Source organism: Rhododendron vialii, chromosome 7a, assembly GCF_030253575.1.
Source record: "Rhododendron vialii isolate Sample 1 chromosome 7a, ASM3025357v1".
Lineage (NCBI taxonomy): Eukaryota > Viridiplantae > Streptophyta > Magnoliopsida > Ericales > Ericaceae > Rhododendron > Rhododendron vialii.
This window is the reverse complement of record NC_080563.1, coordinates 36,946,503-36,970,789: the sequence shown is the minus strand read 5'-3', so window position 1 is coordinate 36,970,789 and position 24,287 is coordinate 36,946,503. Positions and strand designations below refer to the sequence as shown.

The window sequence follows — 24,287 nt, the reverse complement described above, 5'->3', positions numbered from 1 at the left end:
CACTCATTCTCGTCTCTTCAATCCGTATCTCCACGTACATTCGGACTGCACATACATGAAAAAAACTATTAAACTTTATCGCATATTACTCACCTAAGCCATTCATGTATGATACAGTCTCTTCTAAGGGACTAGGAAAAGGACCTAACTCCATAAATATATAGTGCACGTTTTTTATTCACCCCCTCCATTTTACGTTCTTCAAAACCATGGTCCTTTTCTGAAGCTCCATTGTCCTCTTGTCGCTTGTGCACCACGTTACCGAATCTAATAAGCATAAATAAAGAAGTGTCCTTCATTATCGTACATTCATTTGGAATAACATAGAGAAAAGAGCATTTTCTAGATGCATCTCATGGAATAAAAAAGAATAAAAAGAGACTATCCATACATATGTCTCGGATCCGATCACTTCTGTCCCGGAAACTCATGACCATGTTCGTTTTGAAATTTTTTGATTTTGGAATTTTGGATAATGAATGAAGAGAGATAGAAAAAGAAATGAGAGTAATAATTGGTAAAAAATTTATTAAAGACCATGCGCAAAGAGAAAATTCCAAAACGAACATGGTCATATGTGTCCCTTTACCGATGGTTTTTTCGACCGATAGTATTTTTTTTTATGTTCTAAATTCAATGGCCAAAAAATTTCTCGATACAAAGCACAATGATTTTCAGCACAAAGAATATTGTCTCTAGAAAATTAAAGGACCATTCAAGCCTTTCTGATCCACCCTCAGTATACACTTTCAATTTACAATCATTTTACCTCCATACCCATTTACACATCTATACTTACAATAGGGGTGGAGCCCGAACACACTAAATACTCAGTATGTCTGGGACCCATCCCTATTGTGAGTATGAATGTGTAAGTGGGTGTGGAGTTAAAATTTTCCTTTAATTTATTTTCTTTTGTCAGGACAAAGCACCTGCTTAAAGGAGTAATTATTATATGGAAGATAAAATCTTGTTTACGGAGCAACCGTAAACATTTCAGAACTCAATTTCAGTCGTTCAAAAGTGTTTTGGAAGATTCGAATTTTAAAAAAATTATTTGTGCAAATAGTTTTTTTAAAATTCGGACAATTGACTGCCTAAACGGACGACTGAAATTGCACGGTTTCGTAAATAGGCTGTTTGCAGCTGCTCCGAAAATAAGTTTTTCACCATATAGTTTAATATACAACTCTTAATTAACAATTGCGCGAATAGTTTTTTTAAAATCCAAACAATTAATTGCCGAAACAAACGACTGAAATTACACGACTTCGTAAATAGACTGTTTGTAGCTGCTCCGGAAATAAGTTTCTCTCTGTAATATCCAACGCTTAATTAACAATTGGTGGTGGTGATGATAAGGTTGGGATGAGGATCCTCTCTCCACATTTTCCCTTTTCCATATATATCTAATGGAGCTTTTAACCACTGCTTGCCAACACATTAATGATTTGATCCTCCGGTTGCAAACAAGCCAACACTACATCTCCCACCTACTTTAGTGAAACGGTGTAGTTCTTCATGCCTCGTCCAAAACGGAGACATAACAGAAGCGGATAACTCACACTTCTACCTCTTCGTACTGGTCAGCGTACCGTTTTCACTATTAGAATGGTACGTATTGGTACCGGACTTTATCTCTGTACCGTTCCAGATTTATCGCAATTAATATTTTATATATATTTAATTTATATCTACCAGGTTGCAAAATCATTTCCGTGAAACAAACAACAGCAAAAAATTATCTAAAAAAACTCAAAACAAAGTTATGAAACAGATCAGGATTCCATCGTGATCTTAATCGAAAAAAATCATATATAAGCCCATAAGTTTCTTTTAATTAGTTTAGAGCCCACAACTTATGTCATTTAAAAAAAAAAAAAAGAGAAAGAAGGTAATTTTGTACCGTTCGGAACACCGAAAAATGTCCGAAACAGACCGGTATCGTCTGGTACATCCGGTATTGGCTGGAACAGGCCAGTATTTCAATTGGAACGGATCTTGAGTCTTTGTGTTCCGTTTTAGCACCCCGGTACGGAACGGATTTAACAACTTTGGGGGTACCATCATACTCGTGCGGATCGGAATGGCCATATCCACCGATGAGAGCGAGCGAGGCGGTGTAAGCAATTGACGAAGAGAGAGAAGTGGGGGTTATCTGCGCGGCTGTTATGTCTTCGTTTTGGACGAGGCATGAAGTGTGAAAACTTTATGTTCATCTTAAAACCAATTGGTAATGAGTGGAGATGTCACAAATGTTATTAAGTGATCACCCATTCCACTCCCAAGCTGTGAGACTCTATTTCCTTAATATCTCCCATCACGTGTAGTCGCGTTTGAGGTCTGTAATGTGTGGCCACTTTTGGGTCCTACCATCGTGCAGCCTTTTTGCTGGTCTGTCATCGTGGGGTGTGAATTATGAAATTTTAAAATGTGGGGTGGAACGGGCCCCGCTCTGATACCATGTGAAAATTTTATATTATCTCAAAACTAATTGGCAATGAGTGGAGAGGTCCTAAATGTTAAACCAATTGGTAATAAGTGGAGATGTCCCAAATGTTATTAAGTGATCACCCATTCCATTCCAAAGCTGTGAGACTCTATTTCCTTAATATCTCCCATCACATGCAGCCGCGTTTGAGGTCTGTTACGTGTGGCTAGGGCTGTAAACAAACCGAATCGAGCCGAACCCTGTTAAGTTTGGCTCGGGTTCATTAAGGTATGAGTTCGGCTCGGGTTCGCTCGAGTTCGATTCGAGCCTGAACAACTTGGCTCGAGTTCGGCTCGTTAAAATTTTTCAAGGCTCGGGTTTGGCTCGGTTGGGTTCGTTAAGATACTAGTTTGGCTTGAGTTCGGCTCGAATTCGATTCGACCTTGAACATCTTGGCTCGAGTTTGGCTTGTTAAACTCAAATGAATCGAGCCGAGCCGAATCTAAGCTCGAATTGAGCTCGTCAAAACTCAGGTTTGATTCGGCTCAGCTCATTAAACTCAAGCGAACCCAAACTCTCTCATTGATCGTATAGAATTTGGAAGAAAAATAAATATTGAATTATATATACAACCTTAAAATTTTTTACATTTACAAATAGACCCCTATTGAATTATTAATTAAATTTAAATATAATTTCGCGAACCTAACCGAGCCGAATACTGTTAGGCTCAGGTTCGGCTCATTAACGGAACGAGCCTAGAATTGAAGTTCAGGTTCAGTTCGTTTAGCAGACGAATCGAACTCGAACGAGCTCTTACTGAACCGAGCCTCGAACAGTTCGCGAATGGCTCGGTTCATTTACAGCCCTACGTGTGACCACTTTTAGGTCCTATCATCGTACAGCCTTTTTGCTGGTCTGCCATCGTGGAGTGTGAATTGTAAATTTTTAAAATGTGGGGTGAAACAGGCCCCGTTCTGATACCATATGGAAACTTTATATTCATCTTAAAACCAATTGGCAATGAGTGAAAAGGTCACAAATGTTATTAAGTGATTACCCATTCCACTCCCAAACAATGTGAGACTTTATATCTTAACCTCCCTCCTCACATGCAGCCGCTTTTGAGGTCTGTTACATGTGGCTACTTTTGGGTCCTATCATCTATCACTTAATAATATTTGGGATCTCTCCACTCATTACCAATTGGTTTTGAAATTGACATAAAGTTTTCTCATAAATAACTACACCGTTTCGCTAAAGTAGGTGGGAGATGCAGTGCTGGCTTGTTTGCAGCCGGAGGATGAAAATCATTAGTGTGTTGTCAAGCCTTGGTTTAAATCTCCACAAGAAATATGGAATGGTAAAATGTGGGGAGAGGTTTATTATCCCACTTTCTTACAAAAGTGTCCTTTACTTAGTACTCCACCCAAAGGCAGAGATGCATCTCAAGTGGGAAATTTGTCGCAGAAAGTTCCATTTCTTATACTCCGTAGTATTTTTTTGAGATCACTTGCTTTTGCGACCTTTTCCCAACAATACCCTCTACTTTTAATATTCTACATGTTAGGCTTTATGGGGGCCAACATCTATCCTGTATTTGAGGCGCTCCTGTTGGCGCGGGCCAAGTTTATTGAGAATACTAACCGCCTTCACCCGTCGGTGCTGTATGGACAGTACTGCGAAGCCCCTTATGTTCACCTGCCGCTAAGTGTAGGATTCTACGCTGCTCTTTAAAGATCAAGTTACGTTTTTCCTTAACAACAATTGCTTTTAAGTGAGTTGGTTAGCACCTGATCCAACAAGTGGTATCAAAGCGAGGTCACTGGGTCGAGTCCTAGGCTGGTGCTGGGGAGAGATTGTTGGCTTTATGAAAGCCAGCATCCGCTCTGTACTCGAGACGTCTTGGTTAACACCTGATCCAACACTACATCATGAAAAACATTTAATAGATTTTAATGTTAACTTAGTTTTGTCTTTTCACAATTGAACTATTATGTAATTAAAGAACAGATTAGTTGACACTGATAAAGCAAAGCAGGGCCCAGTTTGCGTTTTGGTTGTCAAATTTAGGTGGGTCCATAATTAGTCTACTTCAGGGTAGATAAAATGTGCTTCGGATAAATAAAAATAAAAAATAAAAAATGCCTGAGAATCTCACCAAAATTACAAACAAGATATGGGCCTTCACTACCCGAGCTCTCTCCCGGCATTGTGCAAAAAAACTACCATCTAAAGTAGTAGCAATGCACTTGTTAGAGCATCTCCGATAGCCTCGCTTCTTTCATTACTTGGAGGTTTTGCCGAACTACAGGGCTCAAAACCGAAACCAGCAGACTCGCCGGAATAGTTGCTGCTTTACCCCTTTTTTGCTACAACTAATGACTCTCTCTCTCCCGCGTGGGCCGTGATAGGAGGATTCTAGGACGGTGCATGCTGAGTGGGGTCCACTCTGGTCCCACTTCGATTGATCGAAAATGTTCATTTTGTAAAACTCGTTGTGTAGAGCAAGTATGTAAAAAATCAGCTCGATTGGATATTATTATATGCCTGATCGGAACACATATAACTTGAAAAGAATAGATCCGAAACACTAGATCAAACCCACCGGAATCCAAAACTATAAAATTAGAGAAGCCAAAAAAAAATAGACAAAATAAATAATTAGTCAAAGTGAATCGTTTTTTTATAAATCTGTTCAATTTCTTGGGGGTAAGTGATTAATATTTTGCTTGCTTGTTTTTTTAAAAAACTCATGTGTCCGGCCCAATTTACACGCATCTCAATTAATTATGGGAGACTAATCCTAGCGCCCACTTGCAGGGGTCCCAATTAAATTCTGAGCAAAACTCTAAACGGATTGACCCCAAATGAATTGAAAACACTTGAAAATTTTCGAATTTGAGACTTTAGCAAGGAACAAACTTAAAAATTTCAAATCATTGACCGCTAAGCCAACCCGTTGGGGTTAATGTGCTTTCTTGTTTTCCACATCACAATATAACTCCCTTTTGTAGTCAACTCCATACACCCAATTAACCTTTTTGATCTTTCACCTTTTCTTTTGTGTTCTAATTTTCCTCATTTCAAATATGCTTGATACTCAACACAAAATATCTGTGGCCTATTGGTGTGTTCGTAAAGTTGAGTGAGAGACCTATTAACCTTAAACTTGACATTTACATGGACCATATGAAGCAAGAAAATTATGTGGAAAATCTTCAGCTTGACAACTACATTTACCTGCACAAGTACATGGTACTCCTATATGAAGCAAATCCATCTATCAAGAAAAAGTAAAGTTGAAGAGGTTGTCATTTGTCATATTAGGGCATTACTGAGAACTTTAATTTCAAAGATTAGATATTGGATTGGATTCTTTGTTTAACAGTCTCCTCAACCGACAACGAGCGATTCTCTAACTTTATTATCCATTTACATATTCGCCCATGAATTTCTAAACATTTTGTTCACACATTTTAGGGGTATTTTTGGAAATCAAAAGTGTGACACAGCTTCAGGAAAGGGAGACACCCAACTGGTGCTCGCCCTTTATTGTTAGAATAGATCCCTTGAGCAATTTGGAAACACAGGAACCAAAAGGTCTTCTCAGAATTCCCATTTGTTACCATCACCGCCCTAGCAATAGCAATGGACAGTACCGCCCATTGGTTCAAAACTCAAAAGGGCTGCCCTTTGGTCCTCTTGGGAAAACCTTCGCCTTCAAGGATATCCTTTATATGCCAAAAAAATTCGCCTTTCGTTATCAAGCAATACCCCGATTGTCATGATTCACCAACAGCTCATGGTGAACGTCCATGTGGATGGCGCTTGGAAAGAGGGCAATCCTTGGAGCGGGTTGGGTTTTTGCGTATCTTCTCCAGATGGATCTCCTATCCAGCATTGCTCAACCTCGTGCTACAACTTGAGTTCTTTACAAACAGAAACCCTATCCATTATTCTCAAGGTAAAATGGTCTTTCAATCACAATTACTGTAATGACCTGAATTTTCACGTCAATTTTTTATTATAATTCTTTTACTAAAAATTATTTTATCATTTATTAAAGTGATTGTATTATAATTTAACCTTAGGAGCTAGCCATTAAAAACCCTTTGATATCATATGATTTTTATTTTTATTCTTTCCATATCTTGAACCTTGATATCCTTATACCCAACTATTTAGAACCCTAGCCCTACTTCATAATCCTAAAAATCTAGGATAAGATTACATTGGATTATGATAAGATATGATATGATTAGGATAAGATTTGATTGGATATCCTAAGGTATACTTAGATATAATAAGATTTGATTGGATTCTATTAGATATTATAAAGATTTTGTTAGATATTATATAGATTTTATAAGATATTATAATATTTTATAAAATTTGATAAGATATTATTAGATATAGTTAGATTTTCTTAGATTTGATTTGGATATTATTAGATTTGATTTAGATATTATTAGATTTTATAAGATATGGTTATGATTATATAAGATATGGTTATGATTTTCTAGATTCTTCTTCCATGGGTATAAATAGGCTTCACCCCTCTCCTCCATTCCACACACATCACCAAGTAAGTAGAATAGAAGGAGAGAATAGAAGGAGAGAAAGAAAAGAGGGAAAGAAGGGGGAAAAAAAAAACTATTCTCTTTTTATTCTTCGATCGAGCCGAAACGACGTTACTCCGCCCACGATTTCACTCAACGTACTTCGTAGCCGCTCTACCGCCAAAAAGAACGGTAGAAATCTCTTATCTACTCACCTAAGTATAATGTTGATGCGCTATATGTTTAACTATTTATTTATTATTTTTATGATATCACATGATTAAATTGTTTAAGTTGAGAAGTTAATTTTATCGTTGTAATGCTTAATTAATTGCATGTTTGTCGATAAGTTGTGATGTTATAATTTTTAATGTTGTCAAAAATAGAAATGCGTGAAATTATTGATTTATTATTATCGCATAATTGTAGCAAACTTTGAAAGAATAATGTGAGCGCGAGAAAATGATGCATGTCTACGAAACACGAGAAACGAGAAATGAAATGTGGAAAAGATTAATGATTGTGCGAGCATGAGAACCCGGTAGGTCCATGGAAGATGGTCAGCGAAGTCATGGCTCAAGTGTGCGTGTGTGAGCATGAGAGCCCGGTAGGTCCTGAAAGAATGGTCGGCGAAATCATGGCTCGGGTGTGTGTGTGTGGCCTAGGAGCCTGGTAGGTCCTGAAAGAATGGTCAGCCGAACTAGTGCCCTGTATGCGTTATGAAATGGGAAATGATTAAAGACTGAGAACCCGGCAGGTCCTGAAAGAGACGGTCAGCGGAATCAGTACTTTTGGGTGGCAAAATCTGAACTTAGCCTGGGAGCCCGGTAGGTCCTGAAAGATGGTCAGCGGAACCAATGCTCGAGAGAATAAAATGGAAAGTGAAATCGATACTTGGAAAATGATGACACAGTTTATGATACGCTGCGATAACTCTGAAAGACACCGACACCTTTGATTATTTTTGTGATGCTAAATTTTGTTTTTGATAAATTGTTATATGTTATTTTTGTTAGTGTATGGGACATAGGGATAAGAGTTAGCTATTGGGCTTAATTGCTCACGGTGTTACTTTTGTGAGAGTTTAGAGATGAACATGGGAAATTTTATAATTTGGAAGAGTTCGGTGCTGAGCAGAATTATACAGAAGGAGACGAACGTCCAGAAGAGTAGAAGTTACCCTAGTACCCCTCCCTTATCTACTTAAATAAGTGTAGCACGAATTTAGGGATAATTTGGCTTGCAATGACTTTATGTTTCTTTCTATTTAATAAATGTGAAAAATTTATTAAGTTAACGTTCCTAAAAATCGGGGCGTTACAACTTGGTATTAGAGCCCTAGGTTCAAAACTTTGGCCTTGGGAAGTATGGGTAGACCATAAGATAGTTCAACCATTGCACAAACGTGAAATGAGTTTAAGTTTACCGTCCCAAATTGGGTGAAATTCCGACAAAACAACCTCCGGGTTGAAGCAAGGTGTAGAAATTGACAGTACCGCCGAGCTAGGAATTCCCGAACAATTGGATGATGACTTAAATCAAGGATCGAATGTGGAATTTGGAAATTCAAAACATATATATCTTTCCTTGTAGATGAAGCACCCTACGAGACTGAGATAGGCATATATACGGTCTGATATTTGAACATCTTCTAGATCAGTTAGGAAGGTTTAGCAGTGGTTGGACTTTTAATATAGTAGTTAGGAAGAGGGATGACGAAAACCTAACTTAGGAAGCCTTGACTATCTATGAGGTACTCGACTTGTTTCAATTATTGCTTGTTTTATATGCTTCTTTTAGTACTTGATCATTATTCGTGTACGCACACTTACCCTTGTGTCTGCCTACTGTTTGTGTACGGTTGCACATTACATTGTTAAGTCTAATATATAGCCTTTCTTATATAGATGAAGTCTCTATACTAAATCCTTAGAAATTTTAACTTGTAGATGGTGACTACACGAAATAGCTTAGGAAATGATAATACTAGTAACAGACAGAATGGAGGATCAACATCCAATGGTCTGCCAGTTACTAACCAAGCGAACGGAACGGTAGACCTGGCCCAACTGCTGCAAGCCTTCATTGCAGCAACTAACAACGCAAACCGACCACCACCCCAAGCAATCGCACAGGGATCGATGACTCGTGTGCAAGCGATGAATGAGTTTTGCAAGCGTCGACCACCAGCTTTTCATGGAGGACCTGACCCGACCCTGGTAGAAGCCTGGCTGAAAGAAACCAAGGTGATATTCCGAACTTTGGATATCACTCAAGATGGAGACTGTGTGGCCCTGGCCACCTATCAGCTGAAAAGAGAGGCTCGTAATTGGTGGGAGCTGATGGAGACAACTCACAATGTCACGACTATGACATTTGCTGAGTTCGAGAACATAATTCTAGACAAGTACTTTCCCATACCGATGAAACAAGCAAAGGCGCAGGAATTTATGAACCTCCAGCAAGAATCCATGACGGTGACCCAATATGCCGCCAAGTTTAAGGAGCTATCACACTATGCTCAGAATATCATTCTGATAGAAGATGACAAGGCAAGGAGGTTCGAATGGGGGCTCAATTCAACTTGTACGACTGTGGTTGGGCACGCTTTTCCCACTTATTCTGAAGTGGTGAAATGTGCATTGAGGCCGGAAAGGGAAGACATGGATTCTAAGGCAAGATTGAAAAAGACGGTGACCACCGTTGGAGGACCAATTAGAACTGGCCAGAGTAGCAATAACAACAACAACCGAGGACCATACCCAGCTAGGCCATTCAATCAGCAGCCCAACAACCAGCAGTGGAGGAACACTAGACCAATGCAGAATCAATTCCAGAGGCCACCACAGGGGACTGTTAGGGACATTTCGACTGTGCAGTGCTACAATTGCCAAGCTCTGGGACACTGTAGCAGTCAATGTGCTCAGCCCAGAATGGAGAGACCAATGGGAGGTGAAAGTCGGCAGCAATTCCAATCTGTTGGCTTTGTCGCAACAAAATATCAAGATGCCACAAGCAGCTAAGCCACCACAGAATAATTGGAATGGCAAGAAACCCATTGGAACACAGTAGAACACTGGAGGGCGTATCTTTGCTCTGCAAGCTGAAAGGGAGGAATAGGATCCCTCTGTGATCCAAGGTACGCTACTGCTATTCAGTACTTGTGTTCAAGCTTTATTTGATTCCGGAGCTTCGCATTCGTTCATCTCTACTGCTTGTGTAAATGCACTAGAATTAGAATCAGAACCCTTAGGATCGAACATGAACGTAACATCACCTTTGGGAGGGAAGATATTTGTAAATCTAATCTGTAAAGGGTGTGAGATAGAAGTAGCCAACCTACGCTTAACCTGTGACTTACGAGTAATCGATATGGCTGACTTTGATATAATTTTGGGAATGGACTGGCTATCGTCACACCGAGCTGTCATAGATTGCCATCAAAAGATGGTGACAGCTTACGCTTCTGATGGAACCTGTTTCAAATTTAAGGGGGATAGACAGACTCCAAATCCAGCGAATCGACGGTCAAGGTGGCAGGACCAACTATTTGGATGGCTAGCAAGTCTCAAGTTGGAAGAAACTGATCGTAAGGAGTTAGGATTGCCACATGTTGTCTGTGAATATGCTGACGTCTTTCCTGATGAACTCCCTGGATTACCACCTCGCCGAGAGTTGGACTTCACAATAGAACTGCAACCTGGAACCGCACCAATTTCCATGGCCCCATACCGCATGGCACCAGCTGAATTGAAGGAGCTCAAGAATCAGTTGCAAGACCTGCTTGACAAGGGGTATATCCGACCAAGCACATCACCTTGGGGAGCACCGGCTTTGTTTGTGAAGAAGAAAGAAGGAACACTCCGTCTCTGCATCGACTATAGGCAGCTGAACCGTGTCACGATAAAAAATCGTTACCCGTTGCCTAGAATTGATGACCTGTTCGATCAATTGAGAGGAGCAACCTGCTTCTCAAAAATTGACCTTCGATTAGGGTACCACCAGCTAAGGATCAGAGACAAAGACATTCCCAAGACTGCATTCAGAACCAGATATGGACATTACGAGTTTGTGGTGATGCCATTTGGACTCACTAATGCTCCAACTGTATTCATGTGTCTCATGAACAAAATCTTTCAACCCTATTTAGACAGATTTGTGGTTGTGTTCATTGATGACATATTGATATACTCAGCCACAAAGGAGAAGCACGAAAAACAACTCAGAATCGTACTACAAGTGCTAAGAGATAACCAACTCTATGCTAAGGCTAGCAAATGTGAGTTCTGGCTTGAAGAGGTTAAATTCCTGGGACATGTTGTGTCTAAGGAAGGAATCGCTATGGATGATAGCAAAGTAAAAGCTATATTGAATTGGAAGCGACCCACGTCAGTGTTTGAAATCAGAAGTTTCTTAGGATTGGCTGGTTATTATCGACGATTTATTCAGGACTTTTCAATTCTCGCCAAGTCGATGACAAGGTTAACACAAAAAGGGGTCAAGTTTGAATGGAGTGAAGCTTGTGAGAAAGCATTCCAAGAGCTGAAGAAGAGACTGACCAGTGCACCCATACTTATCATTCCAGAGCGGAATGTAGGTTACACAGTTTATTGTGACGCCTTTAAGGATGGTTTGGGTTGTGTACTGATGCAAGATGGGAAGGTTGTTGCCTATGGATCTCGTCAACTTAGACCGCATGAGAGGAATTATCCTACGCATGATCTGGAGTTGGGAGCCGTGGTCTTCGCTCTCAAGTCTTGGCGTTATTATCTGTACGGTGAGCAATTTGAAGTTTTCACCGACCACAAGAGTCTTAAATACTTGTTCACTCAGAAAGAGTTGAACATGAGACAGAGAAGGTGGATGGAGTATCTCGAGGATTACAAATTTACCATGTCTTACCACCCAGGCAAAGCTAACGTGGTAGCTGATGCTTTGAGTCGAAAGAATCGAGAGCAGAAAGCTAAGGTAGCTATGAAAGAATGGGAGATGGTCGAGACACTTAACAAGTTCAACCTGTAACCATCATTAAACAATGGACAAGCACACTTGTGTGCTATTGTTGTTGTACCTGCACTACACCGAGAAATCTTACTGGCACAAAGGTTTGAACAAGATTGTGAGTTTATACGGTTCCAGATAGCTGCAGGAAAAGCCCTTACTGGGTGGACAATTCACACTGACAATAGCCTTAGATTCAAGGGTTTGATTTTTGTGCCCAACATTGGCACCCTCCGAGAAGCCGTACTACGAGAATTTCATCACTCAAACTTCGCTGTTCATCCGGGTGGTACGAAGATGTACCATGATCTGCGAAGAACATATTGGTGGGAGGGAATGAAGAAGGATGTGGCTAACTTTGTGTCAACTTGCTTGGTTTGTCAACAAGTCAAGGCTGAGCATCAAAAGCCAGGGGGAGATCTCCAACCCTTACAGATTCCAACCTGGAAATGGGAGCACATTTATATGGATTTTGTAATTGGATTGCCTAGATCACCAAAGTCAAACACTGCCATTTGGGTAATCGTAGATCGTCTCACCAAGTCTGTACATTTTCTACCGGTAAAAATGACTGAGAACATGGAAACTCTGAGTTGGCTCTATATTCAAGAGATTGTGCGATTACACGGGGTACCTATGTCCATAGTATCTGATCGAGACCCGCGGTTTGTGTCAAACTTTTAGAAGGGGTTGCAGAAAGCAATGGGAACAGACATTCGACTCAGTACCGCTTTTCATCCTCAAACGGACGGGCAGACGGAAAGGACAATTCAAATTTTGGAAGACATGTTGAGAGCTTGTGCACTTGACTTTTCCGGAAATTGGGAACGACATTTACCTCTGGTTGAATTCGCGTATAACAATAGCTATCAAATCAAGTATTGAGATGGCATCTTATGAAGCCTTATATGGACGACCCTGTCGCTCGCCTGTTTGCTGGACTGATGTTGGAGAACCTGGATTGGTTGGACCAAATTTGGTTAGAAGCACGACTGAAAAGATCAAAGTGATACGACAAAAGCTGATTACTACTCAGAGCCGACAAAAAAGCTATGCGAACAAGAGGAACAGACCCCTATCTTTTCAAGTTGGAGATCATGTGTTTCCCAAAATCAAACCGAGTCGGGGGGTGATTCGATTTGGGAAAAAGGGAAAATTGTCACCATGATATATTGGACCATTTGATATTTTGGAGAAGATAGGGACGGTAGCTTATCGTTTGGCGTTACCACCACAGCTGGATCGAGTTCACAATGTGTTTCATGTCTCCATGTTACGCAAGTACATAGCTCATCCCACTCATGTTATCAATTGGGAAGACGTCACTCTAAATGACGACACAACATTCGAGGAACAACCAGTAGAGATTCAAGATCACAGCGAGAAGAACATTCGAGGAAAAACGATCAAATTGGTGCGAGTTTTATGGAGGCATCAAGGAAATGAGGAATCTACCTGGGAACGAGAGAATGCAGTTCGAAAGAATTACCCTCACCTATTTCCATCATAGTGCGTATTTAAATTTCGAGGACGAAATTATTTTAAGGGGGGTAGGATGTAATGACCTGAATTTTCACGTCAATTTTTTATTATAATTCTTTTACTAAAATTCTTTTATCATTTATTAAAGTGATTGTATTATAATTTAACCTTAGGAGCTAGCCATTAAAAACCCTTTGATATCATATGATTTTTATTTTTATTCTTTCTATATCTTGAACCTTGATATCCTTATACCCAACTATTATAGAACCCTAGCCCTACTTCATAATCCTAAAAATCTAGAATAAGATTACATTGGATTAAGATAAGATTTGATTGGATATCCTAAGATATACTTAGATATATTAAGATTTGATTGGATTCTATTAGATATTACAAAGATTTTGTTAGATATTATATAGATTTTATTGGATATTATAAGATTTTATAAGATTTGATTAGATATTATTAGATATAGTTGGATTTTCTTAGATTTGATTTGAATATTATTAGATTTGATTTAGATATTATTAGATTTTATAAGATATGGTTATGATTTTCTAGATTCTTCTTTCATGGGTATAAATAGGCTTCACCCCTCTCCTCCATTCCACACACCACACACATCACCAAGTAAGTAGAATAGAAGGAGAGAATAGAAGGAGAGAAAGAAAAGAGGGAAAGAAGGAAAAAAAAAAACTATTCTCTTTTTATTCTTCGATCAAGCCGAAACGACGTTACTCCGCCCACGATTTCACCCAACGTACTTCGTAGCAGCTCTACCGCCAAAAAGAACGGTAGAAATCTCTTATCTACTCACCTAAGTATAATGTTGATGTGCTATATGTTTAACTATTTATTTATTATTTTTATGATATCACATGATTAAATTGTTTAAGTTGAGAAGTTGATTTTATCGTTGTAATGCTTAATTAATTGCATGTTTGTCGATAAGTTGTGATGTTATAATTTTTAATGTTGTCAAAAATAGAAATGCGTGAAATTAGTGATTTATTATTATCGCATAATTGTAGCAAACTTTGAAAGATTAATGTGAGCGCGAGAAAATGATGCATGTCTACGAAACACGAGAAACGAGAAATGAAATGTGGAAAAGATTAATGATTGTGTGAGCATGAGAACTCGGTAGGTCCATGGAAGATGGTCAGCAGAATCATGGCTCAAGTGTGCGTGTGTGAGCATGAGAGCCCAGTAGGTCCTGAAAGAATGGTCGGCGGAATCATGGCTCGGGTGTGTGTGTGTGTTGCCTAGGAGCCCGGTAGGTCCTGAAAGAATGGTCAGCGGAACTAGTGCCCTGTATGCGTTATGAAATGGGAAATGATTAAAGACTGAGAACCCGGCAGGTCTTGAAAGAGATGGTCAGCGGAATCAGTGCTTTTGGGTGGCAAAATCTGAACTTAGCATGGGAGCCCGGTAGGTCCTGAAAGATGGTCAGCGGAACCAATGCTCGAGAGAATAAAATGGAAAGTGGAATCGATACTTGAAAAATGATGACACAGTTTATGATACGCTGCGATAACTCTGAAAGACACCGACACCTTTGATTATTTTTGTGATGCTAAATTTTGTTTTTGACAAATTGTTATGTGTTATTTTTGTTAGTGTATGAGACATAGGGATAAGAGTTAGCTGTTGGGCTTAATTGCTCACGGTGTTACTTTGTGACTCTGTCATCTTATGCCAGAGTTTAGAGACGAACATGAGGAATTTTATAATTTGGAGGAGTTCAGTACTGAGCAGAATAATGCAGAAGGAGACGGACGTCCAGAAGAGTAGAAGTTACCCTAGTACCCCTCCCTTATCTATTTAAATAAGTGTAACACGAATTTAGGGATAATTTGGCTTGTAATGACTTTATGTTTCTTTCTATTTAATAAATGTGAAAAATTTATTAAATTAACGTTCCTAAAAATCGGGTCGTTACAATTACAATGTTGCACATATTTATTATGTTTGTTTAAATTAATGCAGATAGCAAGGAGGAGTCCAGCTTTGCAGACGATATTTGTTGCGCAACCGTGGTCAAGATATTTCCATGCTATCATTCTGCAGGTTTTCCCAGAATACCCATCAGGCCCATTGTCTTGCTCAACGGGGATATACCCTTTTTGAATAGAGCTAGTGCTGAAACTTCTGTAACAATGTAGCTTTATTTCTATTTTTGGTTTTTTGGGTTGTAATCCCCTGTGTAAATTGTTTTATCATCTATAAATTTCTTATTCTTCCTAAAATAGAAAGCAGCAGCAACCATGTCTTCTTGGCATGAGAATCTCTAAGTTTAGAATTTACAAATATTGTATCACAATTAATTATACCATGAGATCATTCCATTTTATATTTTTAGGGTAAAGTACCAAAATCACCCCCGAGGTTTCTACAAAGTAAAGATTTCCCTCTCACGTTAGAGGAATTACAGATTACTCCCTGTTGCATCCAAATTACCCCCTTGTCGTGATTTAGCCACTAGAAAATTCGACGGAATCTGTCTGACACCATTACATCCTAATCACAATGGATCACATTGTTCTTCTGTAGCTTGTGAAAGGTTGTACAAGTGTTAAAATAGCCTTTCGCGGGCTACAAATAGTTATTTTGGTCTGTTGTAATTAAGATTTGATGATGTTAAACAAATTTCGTCGGATATTCGTAAAAATACCCCCTTGTCGTGCCAAGTGAGTAATTTGTTATGCGACAGAGGCTATTTTTGATAATTTCTCAACCGCGAGGGGACAATCTCTAATTTTTTAAAACTTCAAGGGTAATTTTGGTATTTACCTTTTTTTTCCCCTTGTGATGAATGAAATTGTTTTTATTACTGATAACTAAACAAGAATTATTGCACAGACCAAATCAACAAGAAGATGAACATGTCAGAGAGAACCAGAATTCAATGAGTTCCTGGAGAAATACAATCAGATCTGCAACGTTGATTGTTCTTTGATTTGCCCACTGATCGAATAGTTCATGAAAACGTAGACTAATTTGATATATGGATGACCAAATCACATCTTCTGTGAATAATTGGTCGACGAATATGTTTAAAATATGCTGTAGATTTTTTCATACATGAATGACCTATTCAATCAGCTGAACAAAATAATAACAATGCAGTTGAGTCTGGTAAGAGTCGGGAAATTGAGAAAGCTCAAAAGCATGTCAACTTGAAACAAAGCTCATGAGAAACTGCTGAATTGTTGATATAAAAAAGGGCATATCCAGATCCTCTGTGAGGGTTTTAATACGGAATTACCAACGCATTAGTGAAGAGATCCAACGGTGATCGACAAGACAAACCTTTCTCAAAATGAAATGGTGTCGTTTTGAAAGAAAGAAAAACCATGTTAAATCTAGTTGATGCACACAATTAGCCACATAAATTTAGCATATTTTTCTCCCAACAGAAATTAAAAATATCCTCATAGTATCCGGATCCATTGGAATTGGCCGGTGGTGGCCGCTGGTGACAGCATGAAACTCGAAAATTTAGGGCTCACGCATGGATAATATAAGCAATTCAACAAAATACAGTTCAATTCCCGTTCTTACCCTCCACTTGTCCCAAACATATCAGTAAGTTCTCACAGGAATACAGTCGTAAGCGAATGATCAATGCGAAGCAAAGGTAAACAGAAACAGCTGAAAAATAAGGTGGTTGGAGCAGGTCGCCGTGCCTGGTCGGCCCCCTCCATTCCCTTTTCATTAGCAAAAAAAAAAAAAACTGAAACCGCTGAAATTCGGATATAAAATAACCACAATTTTCTAACACATATAGACCACCTGCACAACACGGGGTAAATTGCAGCCCTCCTTTATTCATAGTCCAATGGAAAATAAGCAATTCAGGATGATACGAAAAAATGTAACGACTCGCTCTGGATTCAGAGATATATAATAGAACATACAAATTACTCTCCATAGAGATCAAAGAACTCAATAACAGAAGCCCAGTAAAAGTATATATAGCTTGATTCATCAGCAAGCATCCAATTCTCGTATAACATACATAGCAAACCATCTATGATATATAGTCAGTTTAAACATAATAAAACCATAAAATATTCTAAATGGCACAGAAAGAACTACTACGCTACATATGAACATCCCAATGGAGCAACTTCGATCTCCAAACTTCTAGTAATACTCTAACCTATGTAGCACTGACACAGACACGGGACATGACACCGACACGCGAATTATTTAAAATATGGGGGACACGTCAAGGTATCTATACATGTTTATATATACGCGTGTATGTTGATATATATACTACGTAGCACCGACACTTCGCCGGGAGCAACATACTAGTGTCCGACACTTAATCTAAAAGTGTCTTGATTTTTTTCCCAATATTGGGGGGTTGGACACCCTCCCAACACTTTAAGGACACCAACGCGACACTTTAGGGACACTTCAATGATTGTCCCCAAAGTGTCCTTAAAAGTGTCAGAGAGTGTCCAACCCCCAAATATTGTATAAAAAAAAAAAAAACACACTTTGAGATTTAAGTGTCAAACATGTGTCCAAAGCGTGTCCTTGTCCGACACCGGGATGTTGCTCCTCTTAAGTGTTGGTGCTACATAGACTCTAACGAGTAAGTTTTGGGTTTGAGCAACCAATCAAACCCACCTTTTCAACCTTTTACCAATAGGAAAAACACCTCAATCTTTGCTCTTTCGAGTTGTGGTGAGATTTAAGTACCATTGGGAACTCAACAAAGGATTTGGTTCTCCCTCATATTGTTCAACTTCGACGAAAGGATGGGAGCTTGTTTTTAGCCCTTCAATCAAATTTGCATTTGATGAAGGAATTTGTGATGCTTATAGAAGCACAATAGCATTCACTGCTTCCACAAAATACAGCCCAATTCATTGGCCAACTTCACATTCTTGACCAAAGTAGACTCAAAATTATCCACGATGAAACAGTCTGCTAAAACAAAATAAGATCCAAAAAAGGTCCAAATTCTGCAAATAACAACAGCTACACCAGCAATGAACTCGCCAACTTGAGCTAATTCAGTGTCCTAAGTTCTAATAAGTTGGGTTTTCGTTACTCATCATACTCCCTTTCCCAATGGAAGTCAACATCCCCAATCATTATTCTTCCAATAATTTCACCCGATTTAGGTACCACGAGCGGAATCCCGTGCCATGTACTTGGAAGTGATTATAATGGATTGTTCCATAAAAGTAACTTAGGTAACGCAATGTAAAGTCTAAATATGAAAACCTACGTTGGAATTGAAAAGTATAAACAAATAATCTAATTTGTTGTAACTATTAAGACATTCCCGTTTACGACTTAGCTAACATAACCATTTAAGATGATTTTGGAAGAAAAAACTTTCATCAAGGAAAGCTTACCATAGGAAAGTAGGCGAGAATTGCATCATTCTCCTAACAAAAAAGGAAATAAAAAATATGACAGACCTTTCATTTGTTTATGAAATTTTATAACAGGTTGTTTCTTATTACTGGAAGGAAAAAGCGGAAGAGGAAGATCTAAATTGACATTAGATGCTGTTGTGCGCAAAGGTATGAGTCTAAAGGGTTTGAGTGAACAAGTGGCTCTTGACAGAGCTTAATGGAGAAAAATGATTCATGTAGCCGACCCCAATTGATTGCGACATAAGGCTCGGTTTGGAAGGAAAAAGCGGAAGAGGAAGGGGAAAGGCAGAGAGATAAAACCGGTTTCAATCGATGTAACGGCCGCGGTGGTGACTAACAGATATCGGGAGTGTCCGTCAATGTTTTAATGGAAATCAGACACTACACTCAGTGAATTTTTTCCAAGCACTCACAAATGCTAAGAAATCCCATTGATACACATGTTTATAACCTTATTTATGACAAATTGGATGCTTTCAAAAGATTTCTAACCATTACTTGACTCTTACAAGTAGTTTTGTAAGTAAGACTTATACAAAAGTAATGTTTTAAGGCAATAAATACTGATATTTTCATAGGGAAAGAGAATCTCACTATCTAATACAAACCAAAAATAGTACTAGAATACATAATTTATGCAATTAAGAAAGCGAATGTTATTATCTATTCCTACGTTGATGCAATTACCATGACAATAATGCAGTCGCTGAAAATCTGAAGCTTTTTGACATCGAGAAGGGGAATAACCTCGCAAAGATACAAATGACCTACGGTTGAAGAATGCAGTTGGTCTGACAAAGGAAGCAAAGGGAGAGAAAAGCTGTTTGGCAGACCTTGTCGCCAAGTGTAAGTTGACTATCAACCGTTGCCAGCACCGTTCCGTATCAGTGCAATTACTTATCAGCTGATAGCAATGAGATGTTCTGTATCACCATTATTCTACACCATGACCAAATCAAGACTCCCAAAATAACCCGCCTTTATTTAAAATAAAACATGTGGATTACATGTGCATTGCGTATCCGATGAAAGGATTTGAGTCATTCTCGATTTGTTAAGCCAATTTCCATTCAACAAAATACAGCCCAATTTCATCGGCCAGCTTCACATTCTTCTCCAATATAGATTACAAAGTTGAGACAATTCAGCAAAAACAAAATAAGCCACAGAAAATGTCTAAAATTCTACAAACAACAACAGCAACAACATCTACAAGAACCTATGATACGAACTTACCAATTTGAGCAGCTTCAGCCTCCTAAACTTCTAACAATTTGGATTTGAGCCAGTTCTGAAACCAAACCCCACTCCACATTAACTGAATCACTGATCCGCAAAACCCTAGAGCACATTTTCCTCAACCCTCCACAGTAACTGAATCACCAATCCCTCGAACCCTAGACCACATTTCTCTTAGGCCTCCCCCTCTTCTTAGCACCCGCCGCGGGAGTAGCATTCACCAAAACCTCCGGCACCACTGGCGCTGGTGGGGGTGGTGGAGGAGGTGCGGCCGCGGGTGCAGGAGTCCAATTAGGAACCGCCTTCGCCGCGGCCGCCTTCATCTTCCCACCACCACCACCACCACCATCCTCCACCCCATTCACAACGGTAAACCCCATGGGAAAGAACCCCCAACAGCAATGGTAGGCCTCCTTCCCCGGCACAATGGGCGGCAACTCCGCGATCGAGGCGGCGTGAAACGCCCTGTCGCAGTTCTGACACCTCAAACAGCAGTCCACAAAAACCCTAGGGTACTCGTACAGATTATAACAGTACGGACACGCCGTCCAGAAATTATTACTATTATCGCTAGTATTATTACTACCTCCACCTCCTCCGCCTCCGCCTCCACCGGAACTGCTCCCCCTCTCAGGCGCAGGAGCCGCGGCCCAGGGGGAGCTCCTGCGCACGGGCAACTTATTCTGCTGCATCGGATCTTGATGATCCCTGCGCGCCGCTGCAGCGGCCGCGGAGGAGGAGGAGGGGGTAGTTTGATTGACATTGTTCTTCATGACGGTGGTGGTGGGGACGAGATCGACCTTGGAGTAGAAATTGAGCTCGTTGTCGAAGCTGAGCTTCTTGACGGAGTCGGAGAGGACGGCCCAGGCCTCGGCGACGAGGCGGAAGGCGGCGTCGGAGAAGGCGAAGCGGTTCTTGTCGGGGTGGAGGAGGAAGGCGAGGCGGCGGTAGTGCTTCTTGACGAGGTCGAGGTCGGAGCGGTGGCGGTGGTCGACCTGGAGGAGGGAGTAGTAGTCGGGGTGGTTGTTGATGCGCTTCTGGGAGGCGATGAGGACGTCGACGACGGCGAGGATCTGGTCGGGGCCGTCGAGCAAGGGGTCGGTCTCCTGGGCGAGGACGGCGAAGTCTCGGGATCCGTTGAAGTCCTTGGCCTGGAGGAGCTTCTCGGCGATGCCCAGGAGGCGGTCGGCTTCGGCTCGGCTGGGGTTTGGCTCCATTTTGATTTTGGGGGTTTGAGAGAGACTTTGAGAAATGTTTTTCGTTGGAGGATTTGTGTCTGAATTTGGGACAGAGAGAGAAAAACTGTGGACTCGATGTGGGTGCAAAAAGTCTGTTGACACAGACTCTTTTACTCAGATTTTGCACATACTCTATGTTTTTTTTTTTTTCTTCTTCTGAGTTCTACGAAATGATTCGAATAATTTATTTTGTTTAAATAGTAATATTTTAAAAATTCTTGAAAAAAAATCAATTTGATTGGATATGAACCGTGCTATTGGTACCGATGAGGTGGAAATTGACGGGGTACTGAAGGGCATGCGAGACTCACTTTGCGTTCCGCACGGATGATTCGGAAATTGACGGAGTACTGAAGGGCATCTTACGGGGTATTTTTTTAGGCACATCTCCTACGCAAACCACCAGTGCACCAAAGTTCCGACTCCGCCCGAATCCAGTTTCGTGTGTTCAGAGTCTTCAGTTCAGACTTGTTCGTAACTTGTACTACTACAGTACTACTTGTAGTGAGTTTGAGCTCCAACTCAATCAAGAATGGAGTATAAACAATACACAGTAATTCCAAAAGAGTTGAGCTGGCATAAGCACGAGGCAGGTACCAGCTACCATCTCCGTCTCTATTTTTTATTTTTATTTCTTGACAATAAATTTTGAACTCCATTTTTTTATACTATATCAACACTTCCTTTTTAGTCTTGTAATAATGAAAAATATATATACACTTTTAGCACTAAAAAATAAAAAGGGAATGTGAAAATACAAAAAAAGGTAGTGTGAAAATCACTCTTTTTTTATTTTTTAAGTTTGTGCAATTTTCCAATTGCTTATATTTTGGGAGTAATTTATAATGGTTTTAGGTGAATTTGGAAACTTTGTTTCATGTAATTAACTACTTCAAATGAATCAAATCTACCAAACAGACAAGGTCTCCAAATGTAATGATAGGCTTGAGTTCCTCATCAAGGTGCACTATAACATTAAAGCTCGACGTACTACAAGGTCCCTAAATTTCACATGAGGGTTGGCCCCAGTAAATAACAAGCATATCAAAATCGATCCGTGCCATACTAATTGTCATGCATTCAAAATGGATTCTCTTGTGATTTGTGAGTACACACGTGTTTTAATTAGATGGTCATACCGCATGTTCTCTTTATACTCGCAAGAAATGGGACATACAAAGAGTGATAGAGACAGAGTTCCTAATTCTTTTTTTTCTTTCTTCTCTACTTAATGAATTTTTATTTGACCATTATATAAATTAAAACATTCGACTCAAAATTTATAGATCAATTAGAAATGGGTTTACAACGTCCTTTTGGTTCGCTTACTGGACTGGGTTGGGAGACCACTCCATCATTCATGGCCCATTGCCAGCCTCCAAAATGGGCCTTTGGGTTAATGATTGTCGGCCGACCAATCCTGGAATTTGGAAAAATGACGGCCAAGGAAGTGTTTTGACAATTAATATCTATCAAGAATATGCTGAGAATATTTTTTAATGCTAAAAATATTCTTGACGGGTATTAATCATCAAAATACGTCATGGGCCGTCATTTTCCCCTGGAATCTTGAGAAGGTCTGGCCTATTCACTATCCCTATTTTTAATTGGAGCCATTTGCAAGCCCAATATTAGGGGCCCACAACTTTCTTCCACGTTTCTATCTTTTAAATTTAAGCCCAATATTGGCTTAAAAAAAACGTATTTTAACTTCTTTCTTTTTCCCTTTCCTTTTTATTGGACAAGTAAGAATCGCAATCGTGATTACTGAAACTGCTACGGAGGTGTGTACCCTTTACTACAGAAAGGGGTCTTCTTTTTTCCTTTCACTCACTTCTATTGTTTATTTGGGTTTGTAAATAATAGAAGTCGAACGATGGTCAGAAAATACTTTATCTGATAACGATACATGGAAGGGAAAGGGTAAGTTATAGAAATAAAATACTAGAATGGAACAGAATGATAAAGAAAAGAATTCTTGATTGGATCAGGAAATCCTATTTTGAATTCGGTCGGTATAAAAGATCTTCCTATGATATACTAAATCCCAGTACTACTGGATAGTCTCGTAGAACTAAATCCTTCAAAAAAATCTAATCTATGCGGCGCTTTCATTTGCCAATCAACTAGCACACTCTAATTTCATACACAAAAAGATATAATAATAATAATAATAATAATAATAATACTCAATTGCGATCCATTAATTAACTTACTGCAAATGATGTTGAAGCTTCTATGTGTCAATATTTTGTACTTATCAGCCAGAGCGGTTATGTTCGGTTACTGTAGTGGGTGAATAATAAACAAGTAACACTTTAATGAGGATTGCTTCCGAATCAAAATCTTGTCATGTGATGATTCCCACGTGCTTCCTCATGAAAAACAAAATAGGGCTCCATGCAATGTTAGTTGATAAGTTGAGTCCGTTCATTTTACAAAACCTCATGCATTTATCATCTCGCCTAAAAACTAGGTGAATCCAAACATCGCTATTTGTGTGAACTAGATATATTTCTGAAGAGAGAGACGGACGGCACATACAATTCAATGAACTAACACATACAAGCATCGGCATTTGTCCTTCCCGTTTGTTTCTCTTAAGACACATACAATTCGACAAAGCCTTTTTCAACGACCAATCGACCTAATTTATATCAAGGATGATAAAACACGTCAAGACTTATAAAACGAAAGACTCGAATGGTCAAATGCGATGGTAAGAAATCCTATTTCACGTCACATGGGACCACAAGGTGAATTTTTATATTACATAGTAAAGAAGAAACTGATTACTTGCTCTATCCTCTCAGAAATTTCGAATGGGAGATGGTGCTGTATAATGGTGTGCGCAGCATCGTGTTGCGTACCTTCGAGCCGTCGGATGACTCTTGATCGTTAGTTATCAAGATGAGATTCGAGCCGT

At 39.6% G+C, this 24,287-nt stretch overlaps 2 protein-coding genes across 2 annotated transcripts; one reads left to right on the top strand and one right to left on the bottom strand.

Annotated features, from left to right (window-relative positions):
• The first annotated feature begins 12,880 nt into the window (after nt 1-12,880).
• Nucleotides 12,881-13,504, top strand: LOC131332981 (uncharacterized). The gene is made up of 2 exons (XM_058367284.1): nt 12,881-13,081; nt 13,193-13,504. Exons 1-2 carry the CDS (start codon nt 12,881-12,883, stop codon nt 13,502-13,504), a joined length of 513 nt encoding a protein of 170 aa, XP_058223267.1.
• A 6,430-nt stretch (nt 13,505-19,934) lies between these two features.
• LOC131333457 (uncharacterized) lies at nt 19,935-21,482 on the bottom strand. Its single transcript, XM_058367986.1, has one exon. The coding sequence runs from the start codon at nt 21,338-21,340 to the stop codon at nt 20,282-20,284; it is 1,059 nt and encodes a 352-aa protein (XP_058223969.1). The 5' UTR covers nt 21,341-21,482; the 3' UTR covers nt 19,935-20,281.
• Between the last annotated feature and the right edge of the window lie 2,805 nt (nt 21,483-24,287).